Source organism: Cyprinus carpio, chromosome B22 (assembly GCF_018340385.1).
Source record: "Cyprinus carpio isolate SPL01 chromosome B22, ASM1834038v1, whole genome shotgun sequence".
In the NCBI taxonomy this organism is placed as follows: Eukaryota; Metazoa; Chordata; class Actinopteri; order Cypriniformes; family Cyprinidae; genus Cyprinus; species Cyprinus carpio.
In genome coordinates, this window is record NC_056618.1 from 25,964,969 (window position 1) to 25,985,621 (window position 20,653).

At 37.4% G+C, this 20,653-nt stretch overlaps 1 protein-coding gene across 2 annotated transcripts in view; it reads right to left on the reverse strand.

Annotated features, from left to right (window-relative positions):
• Nucleotides 1–20,653, reverse strand: part of nr5a2 (nuclear receptor subfamily 5, group A, member 2) — a 53,940-nt gene that overhangs the window by 12,334 nt on the left and 20,953 nt on the right. For both annotated transcript variants that reach the window (XM_042748981.1, XM_042748980.1), the window contains exons 5-6: nucleotides 13,081–13,200; nucleotides 9,298–9,445 (exon numbers count right to left, since the gene is read on the reverse strand). In XM_042748981.1, coding sequence (XP_042604915.1) covers nucleotides 9,298–9,445; nucleotides 13,081–13,200 — 268 coding nt within the window. The remainder of the gene's footprint in view (nucleotides 1–9,297; nucleotides 9,446–13,080; nucleotides 13,201–20,653) is intronic.

The following is a 20,653-nucleotide window of genomic DNA, read 5'->3' on the forward strand; positions in this document are numbered from 1 at the left end:
ACTTTGACTAGACCACTCCAAAACCTTAATTTTGTTTTTCTTGAGCCATTCAGAGGTGGACTTGCTGGTGTGTTTTGGATCATTGTCCTGCTGCATAACCCAAGTGCGCTTGAGCTTGAGGTCACAAACTGACGGCCGGACATTCTCCTTCAGGATTTTCTGATAGAGTGCAGAATTCATGCTTCCATCTAATATGGCAAGTCATCCAGGTCCTGAAACAGCACAGCAGCCCCAGACCATTCTTTTTATGAAATGCTGTGTTGGTTTTACGCCAGATGTAACGGACACGCACCTTACAAAAAGTTGATTTTTGAAGATAATCAAGATATTTTTTTTGGCAAACGTGAGACGAGCCTTTGTGTTCTTTTTGGTCAGCAGTGGCTTTTGCCTTGGAACTCTCCCATGGATGCAGTTTTTGCCCAGTCTCTTTCTTATTGCTGAATCATGAACACTGATCTTAACTGAGGCGAGTGAGGCCTGCAGTTCTTTAGATGTTGTTCTGGGTGCTTTTATGACCTCCTGGATGAGTCGCTGTTGTGCTCTTGGAGTAATTTTGGTAGGCCAGTCACTCCTGGGAAGGTTCACCACTGTTCCAAGTTTTCTCCATTTGTGGATAATGGCTCTGACCGTGGTTCACTGGAGTCCCAAAGCCTTAGAAATTACTCTATAACCCTTTCCAGACTGATACATATCAACTATTTTGTTTCTCATCTGATCTTGAATTTCTTTAGATCGCAGCATGATGTGTTGCTCTTTAAGCATGCTTCACTTTGTCAGACAGCTTCTATTTAAGTAATTTCTTGATTCATCAGGTCTGGCAGTAATCAGGCCTTGATGTGGCTAGTGAAATTTAACTCAGCTTTTTAAAATAATGTGGTTATTCATAGTTCTTTAATGATTTAACAGAAGGGGGCAATTAATTTTTCACGTAGGGCCAGGTAGGTCCGGACAGCTTTTTCCCCTTAATAAATGAAATCATCATTTAAAAACTGCATTTTGTATTTACTTGCATTATCTTTGTGTAATATAAAAATTAGTTTGATGATCTGAATCTTTTAAGTGTGAAAAATATGCAAAAAAAAATTGTAATATATATTTCACAGGTTTACTGTACAGATTTTATGCCTTTTTATAATTGTATGCCATTGACAATACCTACAGTATGACATCTGGAAACGGAAAATTATAGAATTATAAAAAAAAAATTATTTGTAGACACACAGCATACAAACCATTCAGACAATACTGTTTTCAAGGGGCACGTCTGCTCAGCAGTGTGGTGTATGTTTGACCTGAGTGCTAATGGGGGCTGAGTGTTTTCCTTCTGCTGTGACCGGGTCACTTTTATAGATGTCCACGGCACAGAACTCTTTCTATGAAATCGATTGAGAAATGACAGGAGTAGTTTATGTTGGAGCTTGTGTAACGCCCTTATCTGTGTTTGTGTGCAACGTTTAAATAAGAGCTGGCGGCTCCCTGATCAATAGATTCATCCTATCACATCCACAGCAGCTCGCGTCTCCCCAGCCGGATTGAAGGTCCTGGGCTAGTGGGCTCTCTTTGCAGGCCAAGAGAAATTGCAGAATTTAATTGGCACAGAATAAGGTAGAACTGCACCCATAGACAAGCTAGTGAGACCTCAAGTCACGTAAGAAAGAAGAAACAGGAGAAAAACCTCAGATATGCACAGGCAACAACAACAAGGCCCCTTTACAATGCACAAAAACGCAAAGCACGGCTGCGGTGAGAGTGAATAATGAACTTCAGCCCATTGATCGGAAAAACAAAGCCTGTATATGTTTGTCCCGGCAGGACCGCAGGTCTCATAAATCTTTAAGGGTGATCTGTTTTTGCCACGCCGTTCCTTTTCAAATGCATCCCTTTCGATTCACGTGACAGACAGAAACGGCGAGCTATTATTATTTTATAGTGAGCAAGCTCATTATACTTTGAAATGAATATGTGTATTGCTAGTTAAAGCTACGAATGATCGCTAAAGGTGCGGCTACCAAATCGAATGCAAAAGTCCGGAACATTACAGATATTGATAGTTGTTGTTAGCGCTGAATCTTGTAGCATCGCAGGCCAGCTATCATAAAAATGGCACCCAAGCGCTCCGTTCTGGGGCAAGTATCTGCACAAACAGGCAGAAAAGAGCCAGAGCTCATATGATTGATATTTCCAGTGCAGATATCACTTAGGAAACACTTGACATGAGCAAGGCATGTTTCGGGACAGGCCTGCCTGCTAAGTACTGGAGCGTGAGCCAGCTAGCGTGTTATGCAGCCGGTAATAAAAGTTGGTCATTGATTTTCTGTAGTTGCTTGTAACAGTTAATGTTGATACATCAATAGCTAAAGGAAAGCACAGGCTTTAATAGGAGGCTGAAAATGTGGAAATATGGGAGGCTTGGGTGTTAAATCACAGAATCTATCCCCCAGATCGATAAGAGTTACAGCAAGTGTCCCTCTGCTTTCCTAATGTTTTACAATAAACTGACAGCTTGTAATAAGGCTCTGGCAGAGGCAGAGGAAGAGAGGAATCCGACGGGACAGAGGCAAGAGTTGTGAGACGGAGAAGGAAAACAAGTACCTATAGCTCAGTGTATTCTCAATCACTTCATCCACAGCTTTTGTCGAAGGCAGCTCCAGCCGGTCTGTGCTTTTTGAACGTGGGGAAAACTTTTACAAACAGTTCACAGATACGTGGTTCACCTGAGTTGGGTTTTTTAGTGCCAGATGCAATCGTGTTCTGGATTCAGTGAGGTTTTGCTGGTAACGTCCAGGCTCACATGTAGTTTGAAACATGGATTTGCAATTGGAAAATACTTAATATGATAATATGATTATGCTTTCAGTGTTGCTATTGTTAACTAAAACAATTACAAATCTATTTTGTTCATTTAAATAGAATATAAAACATAAATATGATATAAGACGAAAAACCTAACCTTTTATACAAATTAAATAGAATTATACAAATGAAATTGTAATGTTGAACTTAGCGAAATAAAATAAGCTGAAGTATTAAGATGACTAACTAAAACTTAAATAGATATAAATTAAAGCTAAAAAGACATAAAAAAACTAGTATAAATGACAAGACACAAAATTACTAACATTAACATGAAAATGTAAAAATAAAAGATAACCCAAAATATTACAAAAAATGATAATATTATATAAATGATATTATATAAATATTATATAAATTATACTAAATTATAATATTTTTTCCTTAAAAATATTACAATTTTAATGTCATAATATTATGGCTTTATTCTTGTAATCTTTACTTTTTAATTATTAATTTAACTACATATATGTATGCATATTACACATGACCAATATTAATACTACTGCTTCTAAGATTCTGAGAATAAAATGATGATGTGATATAGTTTTAGCAACTTTAAACTCCTAAAAATAAAAATCACTATTATACTTTTTTACTTTAAATATTTAAATTATAAATTCACAATTGTAATTTTTGCTTTTGAATGATATATCCATGCATATTAGATATGCAACAACTAAAGGCCTATCATACGATTTTTCTCTGAATATTTATTGTCGAATTTTACAAGTGTTTATTTTTAATGTGGGCACTAAAACACTGTTGTACAGTGTAGTACTCTTAGTACCATTCACCATGTTTTACCATACTTAAATCCATTCAGCAGAAACTGTGGAATAAAAAGTCTTGGCCTGATAATATTTCATTGCCAGTGATTTGGGTCAAAATTAGATTACAGAATTGAGCTTAAAGTGTAATGCTAAAATCACAAAACAAAACCTCTATCTGTCAAGGGTAATGCACAGAGTTCATCTCGCCTTTATCAAGAGTAAATCCATAGATGTATATTCTTGCCTGCGTTACTTATCTGAAGCGTTTGTAGACATTCAGATAACGACGCTAATGGCTAACGATCGCCAATCACACTTAAAGTTGTTTGCAATTTAAAGCTAATCATAAAGTAATGTGTAGTAAAAGATAAAGAACAAAAAGCAAAGAGATAAAAGCAAATTGCAGCCACGACACAATCAAAGTGTCAAAATCGGAGCGGAATGGCCGGAATTCGGCGAACTGACTGAATGCATGACAAAAGCTAGTGGGGCTAAAGGTAAAGTGCCATCCTTTCACTCCCCTTTAAAGCACAAACCCGCTGCTGCATTGCGCCGTGTCCACAGATATCAGCGGCTTTTAAAACCTGATAAAGTCTGAAAGCCTCTTAAGGCTCCTAATGAGGTTGCCCATAAAAAAAGATCCTCACTCCGAAGTGCAAGAATTTTTTGATTTCTGTCTCGTGGAATGAAAGGACAGCAGGCAAAAGAAATAACCCTTAAATATTAGGGTCATTGCACGGGCCCACTTCCTCCTCTCCACCAGATTTGTAAAATATCAGAGCACTCAGGACTGATTGGAAGGTTTTGCAATCACGATCGAAAACAAAAAGAACATAACTCGTTAAAACAACAAGCAAAAGCTTCCACTCATCGTCACAAAACACTCAAAACAAATTCCTACATGTGCATCGCAAATGTGTGCATGTGCATCGCCACGTCAATGTGTTTTCAAAGTGTGTCCGCACACACATGCACTTGCTTTATATGTGTATTGATTAGAGCCAGGCCTCACATCTTCCACATGACTTACAACCCGTCAGTGCCAAACTGCTTGGCTCACAAGAAAAACCTTCCCCCTATTATCTTGCATTTAATTAAGACATAGCTGCAGTTTTATGCACCATTATTTGGCCCCAGCCAGGGGTCTCCAAGGCATAAATATTGAACCATCCCAGCCCTCGAATGTTAATCAATCCCAACTGACTTCCAAATTATTTGGTCTGTTTCAGGAAATGAATATTTGCACCTGTTATGAGCCTTTGCGCATGCATTACTGATCTCCCCTCTCTTTGCACAAGGGTAGACATATCGATTCAGATCAAGGAAACAAGACGGGCCGGCTTAATTAGAGCTTACCTATGTGGGAACAGCCTTTTTTGCTTCTTTAAAGCAAGAGTAAAGGGGAATGACTGCGTGCTGTGACTGTATGCTGTACTGTTCAGAGGTGTTTGGAAGAGACCCCACAGTCAAGCCTCAGGGACTTGATATGCATCCCATCTCGTAGTCAAGTGTTGATACTGTTGTGTCCTCTACATTTTGATGATAACGAAGAGGAGTCGAAAATGCGAATAATGCCGATAATTTTAATTTTAAAATAGCTGATGAAAATACGTCAAAGACAGTTTGCATATTTTGGATAAATTTGTTTAATATATAAAGTTTTTGAATAATTGGTGTAATTTCTCGGAAACAAGCCCTATTTTGTCCACTATCTGGCATTTTAAGGAGCAATCACATTTGCAAAATTCATGGTAAAGACGGTCCATTCTCAATAATGTCGATACGGACAAAGCACATAAGTCACGTTTAAAATCTGCACTGGGAAATCTTTCATCCTTTCATGAAATTCCTGATTGTGTGGATTCCAATTGAAATGAAAAGATTTTGTCCAAAAAAGTTAGTTAAAAAAACAGCAATTTAGGTGGATGTTGACTGCATAAAAGTCAGAATAAAACTGACTTAAATTAATATGACAGGATAAAAATATTGACTAAATTTAAAGCAGTTATTTTAAAAAAGAAATAATGACTGAACCATCACCTATAGTTCACCCTTAATCATCCTCACATTCTTTAAAAACTGTTTTTCTTTCTTCTATGACTACAACAGAGAATACTTTGAGGAATGTTTCAATGGCCAATACAATGAAAGTCAATGGGGTCCAAAACAACAATGGACCCCACTGAGTTTTATTGTATGGACATGAAGGTGATCGACATGAAGGTGAGAAAATGAAGACAGAAATTAATTTTTTTGGTGACCTTTATCTCTTTTTGACCGTTCCTACGACCCTGGTTGACTGCTAGTGTTCATGAGTTGTTTTTTGGTCACTGCATCAATGTTTCACCATGTTTCAGCAGCTACCGTCATTTAAGCATGGCATGTCTAGCTCAAAACAGTTAGTAAAACCTGTCTCAAGATGTTGTTTTGGTGTTAATGGAGGGTCGAGACAATCACAGCAGCAGCTTCAACTGAAATGTTGGCGTTTGTCTCAGAAATGGCCTCTACGATCATCTCTACCCCCTTTACACTCCACAAAAACATTGTTCACCCTTCAGCGCCTTTCCCGCTGTTGAGAAAATCAATGTCTTGGTCGTAATTATTTAACCACTGATAAAGCCTTCAGCTCCTGCTAGAGCCAAAGCACTTATTCAACACTCTGAGGCTGACAGTGGGAAAGATAGAGATGCTTTGGCTGGCGGAAAAGCATGAGAAGTGATCGGCTGACTGCCATCGGTCCTCTCGACAAGCCGGAGGGATCGAGTAGACAAGTGACTGCTCCCAGGTCAACTCATGTCTCTCCTCCTCTTTATTGACACTTAGCTTTACAAAGAGCCCCCCTGTGCTACCCAGACAGTGACAAATTGCGATGGTTTGTCCATGTTGAGAGTGAACAGACACTAACTTAAAGCAGTGGGGAGTAGAACAGCGTGGGTAAATGTGATTTTGATTTCCGTTAACAGGCTTCATTTGTAAATGCAATACAGAGACACTACATTAAACGAGTGTAAGAGGGCTGATACACTGGATTTAATGTTTTGATATCATGGAGGCCAGACAGCCTCGAAATGTGTGTCCTTGTGTGTGTGGCCTTGGGTTTACCAGCACATTTACCTGATAACTGATTCTGTTTTAGGATTCATAGAAAAAAAAAAACAGATTCATAAAAGATGTTTGGTATGAAATTGTAGAACAATAACAGCTGCCACAATTGTACCAACACAAAAGTTTATACATATTCATATTTCATGTAACACATTTTTTACATGCATAAATATTTTATTACGCATTTTATTACGCATTAAATGTTTTCCCAAATAAATGCAATAATATTTAATATCTAATATTCTTATAACTGACATGGCAAAACAATCTTGATGAAATTCTGCAGAATTTTGTTGATTTACATTTACTATTGTTTGGCAAATTTTTTCGTTGGTCAAAATATCTGAATAGCAATCCATGCAATTGGGGATTTCTTGTGAGGGTGAAAGACTTCCCAAAGCAGATTTCACAACAGACGATCATGTGTTGATCATGTGAATTTTCTGCGTTGACCAACACAAAGACACCTAAATTTAAATTGACTTTCGTTTGACTTTGTTTTTTTGAATCATAAAATGTCTGGTTTAATGGCGCAAACATTTGAAATTAAAGAAGAGTTCCTTTAATTACTTCACCCCAATTCCATGTCCCCGTATAAAACATTTAGTTTAATGGTGCAAACATTTGCTGTAATGCAAGAATAATTCATATATCATTCAAAAAACACCATACTAATTTCACACAAACATTTGAAATTAAAGAAGAGTTCCCATAATTCCAATAGTTTTCATAAAGCACCATGGGATTTTCATGCTTCATTTAATTAACCTCTGACTGGCTTCTAAATAGCAACTGGCAAAGTGTTTTTCTCATCCGTGCATTTGTATGTGCACAGACCACACGACACCATTAACCCGACACAACACTAATAACCAGACCAATCTCTGATCACCATCCCTAGTACCCTTAATACATCAGGTCTCTCTGGGCCTGGCACACAGCATGGGTGGGGCGAGCTGCTAGAACAGGGCAGTGCCTGGGGCGCTACACTCCCCTCAGGTGAGAGTTTTATTATGGATGATGTTTCCGCCAAATTATTTACACCAGATTCCCCCCAAACTTCAACCAAAAAACCTCAGCCGATCAACATAAACACAGCAAGCGCAAAACCCGATCAACATAAACACAGCAAGGTTGAGAGGTCTGGAGTTTCATGTGTTTTCAGCACTGGTCTTTGGTCTGGGTAAGATGTGAGGAACCTTCTCAATGTGCAGTTGGGGAGCTGGACATTAAGGGTAGTAGTTTCAGTTAGTTCAGGGACGCAGCAAACGGAACGGATAGGATCAAAGCACATACGCCCTACACACATCATATTCTCTTTTCCGGAACCACAGGAAGGAACATTTGTGACTGATGTAATGATGCAGAAGCGGATGGTCTGCATTAATATTCCATGTTCTTATTGGGCCAAACAGACGGCCAGTCCTACTTCCAGACCCTTTTCTTTTATGCTGGACACCTACAGCTTATACCAACAGCCTTACAAAATCTGCCACAAGAGCTGCCTTGACCTGTAAGCCATGGAACCTCCAAACATTTCAATGTAAAGCTAGCAGGCTAACAGAAGAGAAGCACATGAACTCACCAAAAGATAAAATAAAAACAAATTTTTCTTAGCTCCAACAGAGGGAAAATGCAACCTTGGATTTGTTAGTTTCCAAGTTGGAAGTATAGCTAGAATTTGTGTAACTTAAATAGCACTTAAATACATATAAATTTTACACTTTTAAAAATTACATGATAAAATTTTTAATAATAACAACTAACACCACAAATAAATTAATAATATGTAATAACTCAAAAATAATTAAATATTCTTTAATAAACAAAACATAGCAAATCAATATTGATTAGTTTGTGTTATTTAATGCAAATTTTGGGATACTGCATAAAAAATTGCTTGATGGAAATACCAATATTCCCAAAAATATCCAAAATGCACATAAAAAATGGTACATTTTTGACTATTTATTTGGCTGGAAACATATTTTCCTTTGACTGACTAATTCACTCAGGGAATAGGAAATGGCAGGTTGAAAAGGATGTCATAAACTTGAATTTTGTACATTTGAAAAACTGGAACTGTTTTTTACTGCACTCTTTAAACCACGGCACTCTTTAAACAACACACATTACAAAATAAAGCAAAAAAGGAAGCAACAGACACATCGATTACAAAAACATAATTAATGAAGAACATTGATTTGGTCTTTTGATCACACTGAAATATGGCTTTGTTCATAGATTGTGTCTGCAAAATGCAGATTTATGATGAAAACATAACTAGTGACGTACTGTATGAAGAGTGATGAAATGTATTGTAGAGTGAATGAGATCTACACCGTTTTCTGAGAATTACAGTTTGGGGCCGATTCTGGCCTCCTTGGTAAAGGAGAGACGGTGGCATTCATAATGATGCTCTTATCGAAAAGGGGAAGTGAATGCGGTCTTGTGGCTTATCTCAAGGTCCCTCAAGAACCTTGGGAGCAAGCAAGTGAGATCTGGATAATGCACAGAGGCTGTAGCCCACTTCTCTCCACCCCTCCACCCCTTTCTCTGTACTCACCCAAGCTGAACAGCACCAGGAACTTGAGGCAGACAAACTCCCTCTGGTCCAGCTGGAGGGATCGCAGTTTGCTCACCAGCTCCTGCGCGTGACTCAGGAGGTTGTTGAGTGTGGCACCGGCTTGGGAGGCAATTAGGGCGTAATCCACCTGAAGAGAAAGGGCGAGAGTTTTCACACACACACACACACACACACACAAACAATAAAGGTATTACCACAAACAACATGCCAAATCTCTGAAGGTTTGAAACATCTCTGGCATAGAGAGGTACAGTACTACTATAAGTGGAATTTCAAACATAATATGAAGTATTGCATTGTTGGGAACTTTTCAATTCTTTTCTACCAAACATAAAAACTATCAATTTATTGCATTGTTGGGAACTTTTCAATTCTTTTCTTGCAAACAGAAATACTATCAATGTTCAAATATTTTGAGAAGGTTTGTTTAGAGCCAGGACTCACAGTGCATTTTTATAACAAAAAGAGTTGTTGGGAATGCTTTAGGAAAAGTTTAGGTCTTGTTCATCGAAAATTCTAGATCTTGAATCAGAGTACTTTTACTTTAAAAGTTCAATCAGCCAGATGGCACTAGGCACCACCTTTCGAGTTTTTCAGCGCTGTCTGAAGTAAGCATGTAACCAGTTCTGGCAGCTCTACATTTCATACGCCTCTCTCCCTTTCTCTCCTTCCCAGGCTTCTCTCTGCACAGCAGGGACAGTGCGCTGGGCCGAGGTCTGAATGATAATCAGCATCAAACCGAACGGGGAAGAGCTGCACGTTTTTCCATCCCTGGTGCCCAGACCCTCGGACCCCAGCGCCCCGCGCCAGACGAGGGTGGTGGGGGTTAGAGAGGTTCGAGTGAGTGGGGGCCCCTGGAGGTCCCCCAGGCTACCGGGCCGAACCCTGCGTGGGACCCCCGTGGCCCTCTCCTCCCCTTTCAGGTGGCACTTAATATCTGCAGCACCAGCAAATTTGTCTTGGAGGCAAGTCCTTAGCTGCCACTCACTGTAAGCAGGCCATATTAAATTTTTATATTTATTGACAATTCATTACCATAATTGACTGCGCCAGGGTTTCTGGAAAAGGTAGACTACGGGCCTCCTAAGCGTAAGGAGAGCTCCCTCTGAGCTGGATTTGCAATTAAAAACGCGAGCGGATTGGAATTTATTTATTGTGTAAATATGATGAGTGGAATTTTTTAAAGTCCTGGCTGGAGAATTGCACATTTCTCACCAGCTGTATTCATGGATCTCTTCGAGGCCCATATGAAGCTGCTGAAGTTGTCAATTAACTGGGATTTTACCAACTGACCATGTGCCTCAAGCATAAGTAACCACTTAAAGTAGTGGGATTACCCTTAAAAATACAAATAATAATGCAAAATACTGAAAATATTTAACAAACATTAATACTTATTTAAATAGAATTTGTAAAATGATGCATATTTATATTAATATTAGTATTTAAAAAATATACACAACTGAAAACTCCAGTGAAAAACCCCAAAAAAAAAAAAAAAAAACTAAAAATTGTTCATAAAATGTTATTTGTGACATTTTTGTTCCATAATGACGACTAAGCAACACTTGCCCAATTCATTCTAACATTGTGAATATCAGTGAATGCTTGATCTTGACAAAATACTGAGACCTGTATGAATATCATTATGATGATTCAGATTCTTCTAAAGATCTGGGACCTTCAGAGTGAGAGACAGACAGACAGATACAGCAAAAGACGGGGTGGAGGGGGAGATGTAGGTCTGTGACATATTGGAAAGCCGCCCATGTAGTGTCATGTGTCACAGCACTTCAGGACTGATCCCCCACAGTGCTTTGCTGCCATACCAACACTGGAGAAAAACAATGACACGTCCTCAAACAAGATGAGAGATGGTGGGCAGTTCAGTTGACTGTCACTGACAGTGTTGTGGAGAAACAAAATTATGTCTCTATAAACACACACACACACATGCACTTCACAGCAGTCTGAAGTTATATTACACTGAATTACTGAATCACAATATTGCTTTACACACACACACATGCACTACACACCAGTTCGAAGTTATATTACATTGAATTACTGAATCACAATATTGCTTTAACAACTGGCAGAGCATTTGTTTGTTATGCAGAAGCCCGTGTTCATGCGCGACTGTGTTGTGTGGCTGTGCTGTCAGTAGTCTGCTCTGGAATAATAGGACGTAATGAACTGTTTGAGTCTTTGCCTTCTCTCTCCCCAAAGGCTTTTTTCAGCACCAGCTGTTCATTAGGCAAAATATGCAAACAAGGTCTGGTCCTCCTCCAACCCGCCCCCAACCCTCCTCCAGACCTCGCTAATCATACACAGAGGCACGCTACACAGGACACTCACAATCCAGACAAATCAAAGATACTGTAGCTCTCACAGATCTCCACATGTGATATCTAACAAACGTTCTCAGATTTTATTGCTCAGAGGTTGCTCTTTCATGGCTCAGGAGGCTAGAAACCACTTTCACACCAACCAAACAAATCAATTTCTGACCTCAAATAGACTCGACACCAAAAACTGTGAAAGTGGAGTTCGTAGTTGTGTTTCTTTTAAGTATCAACTTTGTCTCAAATGATGACAGGAACTCGTATAGAGCTGTAAAATTATGTACAGGTATATATAATTCAGATAATTTCATATTGGGAGAATTTGATTAGAAATGCTTGAGTAATACTGAAAAACTTTTGAGATGATTTTGAGACATCAAATATGCTTAATTCGTCTTTTCTCTGTCCTTTAGTTGACTTGGTGGAAATCGCATCAGGAGCCGGATTCAAACTCGTGTTAATGGCTGTATAATTTACCAGAGCATACGAGTTTGTTCATCATTTAATCTCATAACGGTCTAGAAGAAACTATGTTCTTGAGACAATAAAGATGTCTTCTGTAATTTGGGTTTTCCCTGTCCTTTAGTTGACTTGGTGGAAATTACATCAGGAGCCGGATTTGAACTCACATCACTCGCTGTATGATTTACCAGAGCATGTGTGTTAAGCGCTAGGCCACGGCCAGGAAAAGTCACCATCATATATTTCTTGAACTTTGCTCTTATTCTTAGATGACCTCTCCGTATCTATGTTATATATATATCATATCGTTTATCACCTGTAATTCACTTCTGTTTCGATACATAATCCTCTGATAAGATGTGTACTCTTTGGAAAAGTTCTCCTGCTCACAAGTCCCTGTGTTTGAGCTGTCACTACAGTTAGAGATCACTTTGTTGAGCAGGAGAGGGAGGAGGGAAAACAGAGAATTAAAAATTAAACTCAAGCCTCACTGACAGGCAGACAGAAGCATATTTATTTATAAGCAGTTTAAACATCTTCTGGAAGTGTGTGTGCATGTGCTGGAGCCAAAGACAGAATTAAAGGTCCTCGTGTGCAGAAAACTTCAGCTGAGCCTGAGGCGTCCGTCCAGCGATGTTCCTCAGAGACGACTGAGGCAAATCATACATATCTTCTGCTTTCCCTCCCAGTCCGTCTCTCTGTGTCTCTCATCCCTTCTTCACCGCGATGACTCGTGCATGCTTAACCAACCATTTTATTTATTCGTTCACCACGCACTTGATAAGAAGTCTACAATTGATTATTCTGGCCACATTAGTTTATACCTAAGCGTAATCTATTTTTAATGGAGTGGCCGGGGCAGTCGATAGCACTTTAAAGGGTGTTGATCCACTCTGGCAAAAAGGCCTGATGAGATCTACGGGGAGGAATGGAGGAGACTGAAGCGGACGCTCACCTGTTGCCCCGTGACCAGGAGGATGGAGCCCTCTTTGGCGTGCATCACCTGCCGGAAAACGTGGTCCAGGATGAGGAGTTCACTCCAACAGTTCTGGAGAAGCTTCATTTGGTCGTCAACCTGAGGAGAGACCAACAAATGTGTAAGAAGTAGTAATTTGGGTAAATTAGAACTTTTTGTAGTAGGTGGGCGTGCTCAGAATGGTTCAGTTTTGAATTTAACATCGATTAACTGGATAATCTTTAAAGGCATAAGTTCACCCAAAAATGAAAATTCTGTCATTAATTACTAACCTTCATGTCATTCCAAACCTATAAGACCTTCGTTCATCTTCAGAACATAAATTAAGATATTTTTGATGTAATCCGAGAGCATGCATCGTGGTACTCTCATGAATGGTGGTGGAGACTGCCCCTGTTGAATAGTCATTATTTTTATTTTCTTTGCGCACAAAAAGTATTCTCATAGCTTCATAGAATTACGGTAGAACCACTGATGTCACATGGATGATTTTAGCGATGTCCTTACTACCTTTCTGGGCCTTGAACATGATATTTCATCAAAAATATGTTAATTTGTGTTCCAAAGATGAACAAAGGGTCTTATGGGTTTGGTACAACATGAGAAGACAATTTTCATCATTTTTTGAACAACCACCCCAATAATTTACCAATTAAGTTAAAACTTATTTTAAAAATATTTAGTTATAATTCAGTTAAACTTTACCAACCCTAATAAACATAAACAATATTTTTAGCATATTTAGAGTTATTAAAACGTTATTTTAAATTGTAATAACATTTCACAATATTTACTGTTTTTACTGTATTTTAATCAAATAAATACAGTGTTGGTGTGCATAAGAGACTTTCAAAACATAAAAAAAAAAAACAATTTTTACCAGTAGTGTAGACACAACTTATCATGAACAATCAATCTCAGATGGATAATATCAAGTTCTGTTGAACATTTTTTGTTTCTCATTTAATATGCCAAATATGCAACATTATGTAAATCTACAACTCTTGTTACTATTAGTTGTGTTTGTGTTACTAGAACCTAATACTAAAACAAAATCAATATTAATATTCATGTTAGTAGTGTCTGTGTTAGTAGTCCCGACAGCTAGTAGGAAATCAATATTGATCTTTAGGTCGCAAAAGGTCATTCTCATGTGAACTTCACCAAATGTCACTGTTTTTCACCTGCTGTTAATTAATCTGTTTGTCAAGAGATACAGCTTCATTTATCACTTGTGATTAAGTAGCGTGTTTAGCGTAGCGCAGTTAGGAGCACGTAGATTGAAGCGCTCTCGCACAGGAGTTGAACGGCTCCAACAACACATTCATTGTCACCCTCCTGGGTTCTCATGGCTCCCTCGGTCAATTATTAAACACAAGAGGTGAAACGAGCTCTTTCAGTCTGAAGAATGAGGAAAAATTGTGAAAATGAGTCCCCGTCCGACTATTCTTCAAACTGCTACATGTTTCTGTGTGGACCGCTGAAGAAAAACACACAAAACGGTTATGAAAATAAATAAACCTAAAGATAAGGATCATTAAAGAAAAGAAAAAGTAAAAAAAATAATACTTACGATCTCTCGAGGCAACAACGAGTCATGAAAATAATACTTGCGGTTTCTCAAGGCAAAGATAACGTGAATGAAATGCCTCTTACTACCTTGGGAGGCTCCATCGATATCTGGTTCGGATTGTTTTGGCTGCTTGCGATTCTTGTTTGTGCTGCTCTCATAGTCATAACAAATGCTACAAAATCAATTGAAAGAATGGATTTCCAAATCCGGCAAAGCAAAAGCCTCAGAAAACCAATCAAATCTCTTCTTGTTTGATATCATTGCATCACTTATATCAACTCTTTTACTGTACAATCGATACTGCATGGCCTAATTTCATAAAATCTCCAGGTTTGAAATACTAGGGCTGCAAGAAGCAAATATATGCATTTGGTATTGTTAACACATCTCATGTTTCAATTCATGCAAGCCAAAAATGCCCATTCTACAAAGAAACCTGTCATTTAGTCTGTTTTTTGACAGACGTTCTCATCAAAGGCCTTGCCCCCACATGAGCCTCTGATGCCCGGCGCTTTTAGGTCATCAAACAGGGACAAGGGTGCCATGAGTCAAAACAGGGGAAGACACAGCAGACCGGGGCTGCTGCCAGAAACACGTCAGATGGGCAGAGAAGGCATCTCTGACCTTTTAAAGTGTGTCTGACACTGCTGTTTCCATCTCAGCTCACTTCCCTTTGCACTGTCACAGCTATGTGTAACTCGGCTCTGATGTGCACTTACGACAGGCAAGCTATGTCCTTTAACACTGGAGGTAGTGTGTAGTGTGATCAAATGTGATCAGCATTTGTGTTTTTCTGTCTAAATCGTTCATAAAAATACTTTTACTGTTTTTAATTTAAGTAAGTAATTTTCTTAAATGTAATGTTGAATTGAACGCAAAAATTTAGGAATGTTTTTTACTCATATATATCTACAAAGGTAGGTGTTTATCGGGATGCATTAATGAAAAACAAGCAGAACGAATTTCGGTGTAAAATTGTAAAAACTGTTAATTTTTTACTATTCTTAAAACTAAATCTAAATGCAACAATTTAAGAACAAACAAAATTTTTCACAAATTACACATAAATAACCAAATACTGTACACAACAGACACTCAAATACTTACAAAAGTTTTCATTTATTGGGCATCATTAGCCAAATATTAGCAGAATGAATTTTGCTATTTTTAAATACTATTAACCGTATTTGCTTACATAAATTTGACAATTTACAGGAAAAAAGGAATTAATTTATTTAAATTGTTCCTAAAACTACTTTTATTATTTTTAAAGTTTATGTTTATGGGACCTCGTTCGTGAAATCAGCAGAATTAATTTATTTAAATTGTTCGTAAAACTACTTTTACTATTTTTAAGCAATATTGAAAAAATTCTTGAATTGAATTTTGTTAATTTATGAAGGAATGATTTTACAAACAATTTGCAAAGAAAACAGCATAATTGTTTAAATATAAAATCTGTCAATAATCATTACAAGAAAATTTTGACTGTTTTGGGTTTATTATTCAACAATTGGGTTTATAATTTTCAAACTTTTGGGCTTATTTTGATAATTCTTTTTTACAACAATATTATTATCATAAAACAAAAAAAAAGAACAACATCAACTTTTTATTTAGTTTTTTACAAACAGTTTACACAGAAATGCATTGTGCTAATGTGTATTAAAATGATATGTACATATCACCCAGCAACACTGGCAAAATATGCGGTATTTCAATGTTTTAGACTGTCGTTCAGTTGATTTGATTAGTATTTTTTTCCAGCATGGATCACAGGAATAAACTCAGGCAGACTCACAGACTGTAAATTCAGCTGTATAATCATGACAAGCTAAAAATAAAATGCCAATCAGGTGTTAATGTTTATCTAGATGAGCTGGTGGTGTAAGGTGCTGGAAAAATACCTGGAGATCAGCCAAATAAAAACACACTTATTGATTTCGGTCTAGAGGCATTAAATTAGGAATCTGAGCTTTTGTTTGACTGAATAAGAAGCGATTAAACATCAAATCTGTTGACCTACACTGAAATCTCACAATACACAAATAATAAACTCATACCTCAGAAAATTATATAAATCATACAACATACTAAATACTCAGATTTTTGCATTTATTCATGTGCTGTGCTTCCAAATTTTCTAAATCAGAGCTTTTACTTCTCTCTTATGATAAAAAATGCATATCCTCCAAGAAACCAATTTAATTCCTTTACGGTCATTCAGGCATTGCTAGATCAATGTAGAGATCAATTGCTGAGCCCCGTCCTGCTCCTAAAGAAGACCCTAAGACCCTGTCTGCCTCAGCGGCACATTGAACAGCATTGAGGAAGTTGCCTTGTAACATGTACAATGTACAGTGATTATTTTTTTTAATTTCCAAATTAAACTACCATCAATTATTTCTAAATTAAAATTATAATCAAATATTAATCAAAATAATTACAAAATATTCATTTTTAATGTAAATGATGTGCAAATATGTCTCATTGCAGATCCAAAAGAAATATTTATTCATCACTGCCTGAAAGGGTTGACCGGTGATAATAGAATACACTCCAAATTGCCAAATACAAGCTTTTTTTTATTTATTTTTTATACCACATGGTTTTGGTTGAGTGCCACAAGCATTGTTAAGGCGCGAGTAACGAGCTTACGCAGCTGGAACTGCTTTTAATAAGTATTTTTTGTTGTTTTTGAAGTGCCCTAATGAACAGATTAATAGAATCTCCTTGAGTGCCCATTAATGAACAGAATGAGATGAATGATTTATTTACAACCAAAGGCAGGCCGTGAGTGTGCGGTCCACAATCACATTTGCATAAACACGAAAAAAAAAAAAAAATGATACGAGGGGGTAAAAAAAAAAAAAAATCCCATCTGAAATCTTTTGACCTCTTGGATGTGGATCAGTGTTGCTGGTCGACGAAACTACAGGTGAGGTTTGAAGTGCACTTCAATGGTGCCGTCAGGCCGTGAGCTTTGAGTTGTCTTCTGTGGACATCTGTTCACACGCTGCTACACGCACTTCCTTTCTGCCAGGCTGACAAATAGTATTTGATGTTGGATGTTTCCCTTCTGTTGGTGATTTTTCTTACAGCAATTTATATAAGAAAAAATAGATCATTACATGAAGAGGGTGGGTGCTTACTGGTCCAAGCCAAAAGTGTCATTTTTCATGAGTATATATGACTTAGGTCCCTGCTTTTTTCTTCTGTTTATTTCCGTTTTAACTTTAGCGAGTCAGATCGCTAAAGCTGGTCACATTTACCATTGCTCACAAAAATTTCATGTCCGAAATTCAGACATTCTAATAAGAAACAAGAGTTTCATATCAGGGTGGAAAAAATTTCAGATTAATATTGTCTGCGTTGACCAACGAAAAGTTGCTTTATCTGCTTCGTTGATCTCTTTATCAACACTAATAGTTTTTGGAAACCTATAAATGTACAGTTACACTTATGGGAGATAATCTAAGTGTCCCCTGAATCCCCAAAGGAAGTGCTAACAATTTGTGCTGAGGTGTCACATTCTGGCTTCCTCTTTAGCCGTACCATGGGAGCTGATTTGACATGCTTTGGATGCTCGAGACTGAAGGGCCTGGTTTATTTGGCCTCGCTTTTCACTGATCTTGTTGAAATCTCCCAGCTTGTTTGTCATGGCAGGGCCTCTGTTTGTTCACTTGCTCTCTTGCTGCCAGGGGGTCTGATAAGCACTCTGGGACTGAGCAGGTGGCCACCAGCCGCTACGGCTGCATTGCTTCATACCCATGCTCCTCTGAGGGAGCTGCCTGGCATCTCACTCTCTCTCTCTGGACTTATTTTAGAGTCCGATATTGCTTCAAATGGGATAGAGCCTAGTGAAAGAGCATTGCAGGAGTTTAAATGTGTACTAATGTACACTAATGTGTACTAATGATCTATAATCGGGACAAATGGCTGACCATAGTCCTGTAACTGATGTTTTTTAAAGATACAGTTTACCTAAAAATTACAATTTTATCAAACCTTGCTCACCTTCAAGTCATTCCAAACCTGTATGACTGTATTTCTTCTAAGGGACACAAAAGGAGACATTTTGAATACCGGCTCTTGTCCATATAATCAAAGAATATCAACACTAAGGGCCGTAAAGTTCCAAAAGTTTCCTAATAAACATCATGATTCTTGTGTTTCTTGTAAGTTTAGGTGGAGGGCAAGATTTTTAGTGAATCACAATTAATTTTCAATGTGTCTCCCACAAGAAAATCTATTGTATGACTTTAAAACAATTGTAATATAGAGCAATAGCCGTATGGACCACATTTATGGCGAACAGCCAAAAAATGCTTTCATTATGGAAAATCACAGCTAAGATAAATAAAAACACAAAATCTTGAATTCAACAGAAGCAAAAATCACAAGGGCTTGGAAAGACATAACAGAGGGTAAATGAAATATTTAAATCTGAACTGTGTCGATTCATAGCGACATTATTAAAATGTGCTCAAAATGTTTAGATACTGTATGTTACGTGTGGTCTGTTACAGCAGTCTAAGAAAGGCTGGACGCAGAAACCGACTATCAGCAATGCAAACTATCCATTCTGTAATCTTGTCCCAGTGATGTCGTGTCCATGGGACACATAGATTATGTAGGCTTTCACTGTGAGCCTGACAGCAATGTAAATTGAGATGTCATAAAATATCTTTGGGAAAACATTTGCATTCCTTGTAGTAGCTAAATCTGTGAAGAGCTCATGGTATTCTTTCTCTGAGTGTCTCTCTGAGGGGGGGATAAACAGATGCCCATAATTCATGTGTTAGTGTGCAGGTGAGCAGGTTTGGGACTTGTCCAAGGCCAGCAAGTGGACACCGAGCAACTTGGTGGAGTGGCTGGCTGAGGCTGGGGCTGCAGGAGGGGTGTTTGATCGATCGAGACAGGGAATAGCGATTGATCAGTTCCCACGATGACTGCATTAACATTCTCCCGAGTGTGACTCTTGACCTGTGAAACACCCAGAGTTTGATCGGAGGCCCCCAGCAGCCCCTCATCATGTCATCCCACAATAAAAACAACACACGTGCATTCATCAAACATAATTTAGTGACACATCAAAAACAACACAGATAAAAAAGACAATAAAAACTCCTCAAAAATAGTTCAAAACACATATCTCTTTCAACAACTGATCACAACATTATAATATAAAAAAAAAAATTATAATTATAATATATATATATATATATAATATATATATATATACATTATATTCTAATATATATATTATATATTATATATTATATTTATAAATTATATTCTAAATATTATAAAAGTTATAATATATATTATAAAAAGTTTATATATACATTTTCAAATTATTTTTCAACATATTTAAAAATATTTTAATAAATTACAAATTGAAATATAAATATTAATTATTTTTGTAAGTTGTAAAAATGTTTTAAATAATTTTACAAATATTTTTACATTGATTATTTATTTACTTATTCCAGCAGCCATTATATATCAGTCTATCACTACTTCTAATTATAATAGTAGATGGCTGAAGTTGACCATTTTATATTCCAATTCAAACAGACGTACTGAAACAGATCAGGTGTATAGGTATAAATGGCTCTACTATTGCTGGGATTTTAAAAAATAAAGGGAAAACAAAGATGAAATCCACACCTGCTGTGCTGTGTTCAGCTGCCAGCAGTCATATTCCACTTCAAGGACACTTACTGTGTATCTTTTCAGAATGAAACTGAAACAGGTTCTTACAGTCTGTTCTTCATCAATATAAAGCTACATTGCCACATACTTGGCTAGAAAACTATAGTAATTAACAAAGCACTGCAAAGTGCATATACCGTATATGTTCTCATGTACTTTCCTGAAGGGTTTTCTGTTACTTCTAGATGCTATGATTAAAGACTAATTAATTTAATTCATTCATGAACAGTAAAGTGGCAGCCTTTCATTAATGAAGTGATA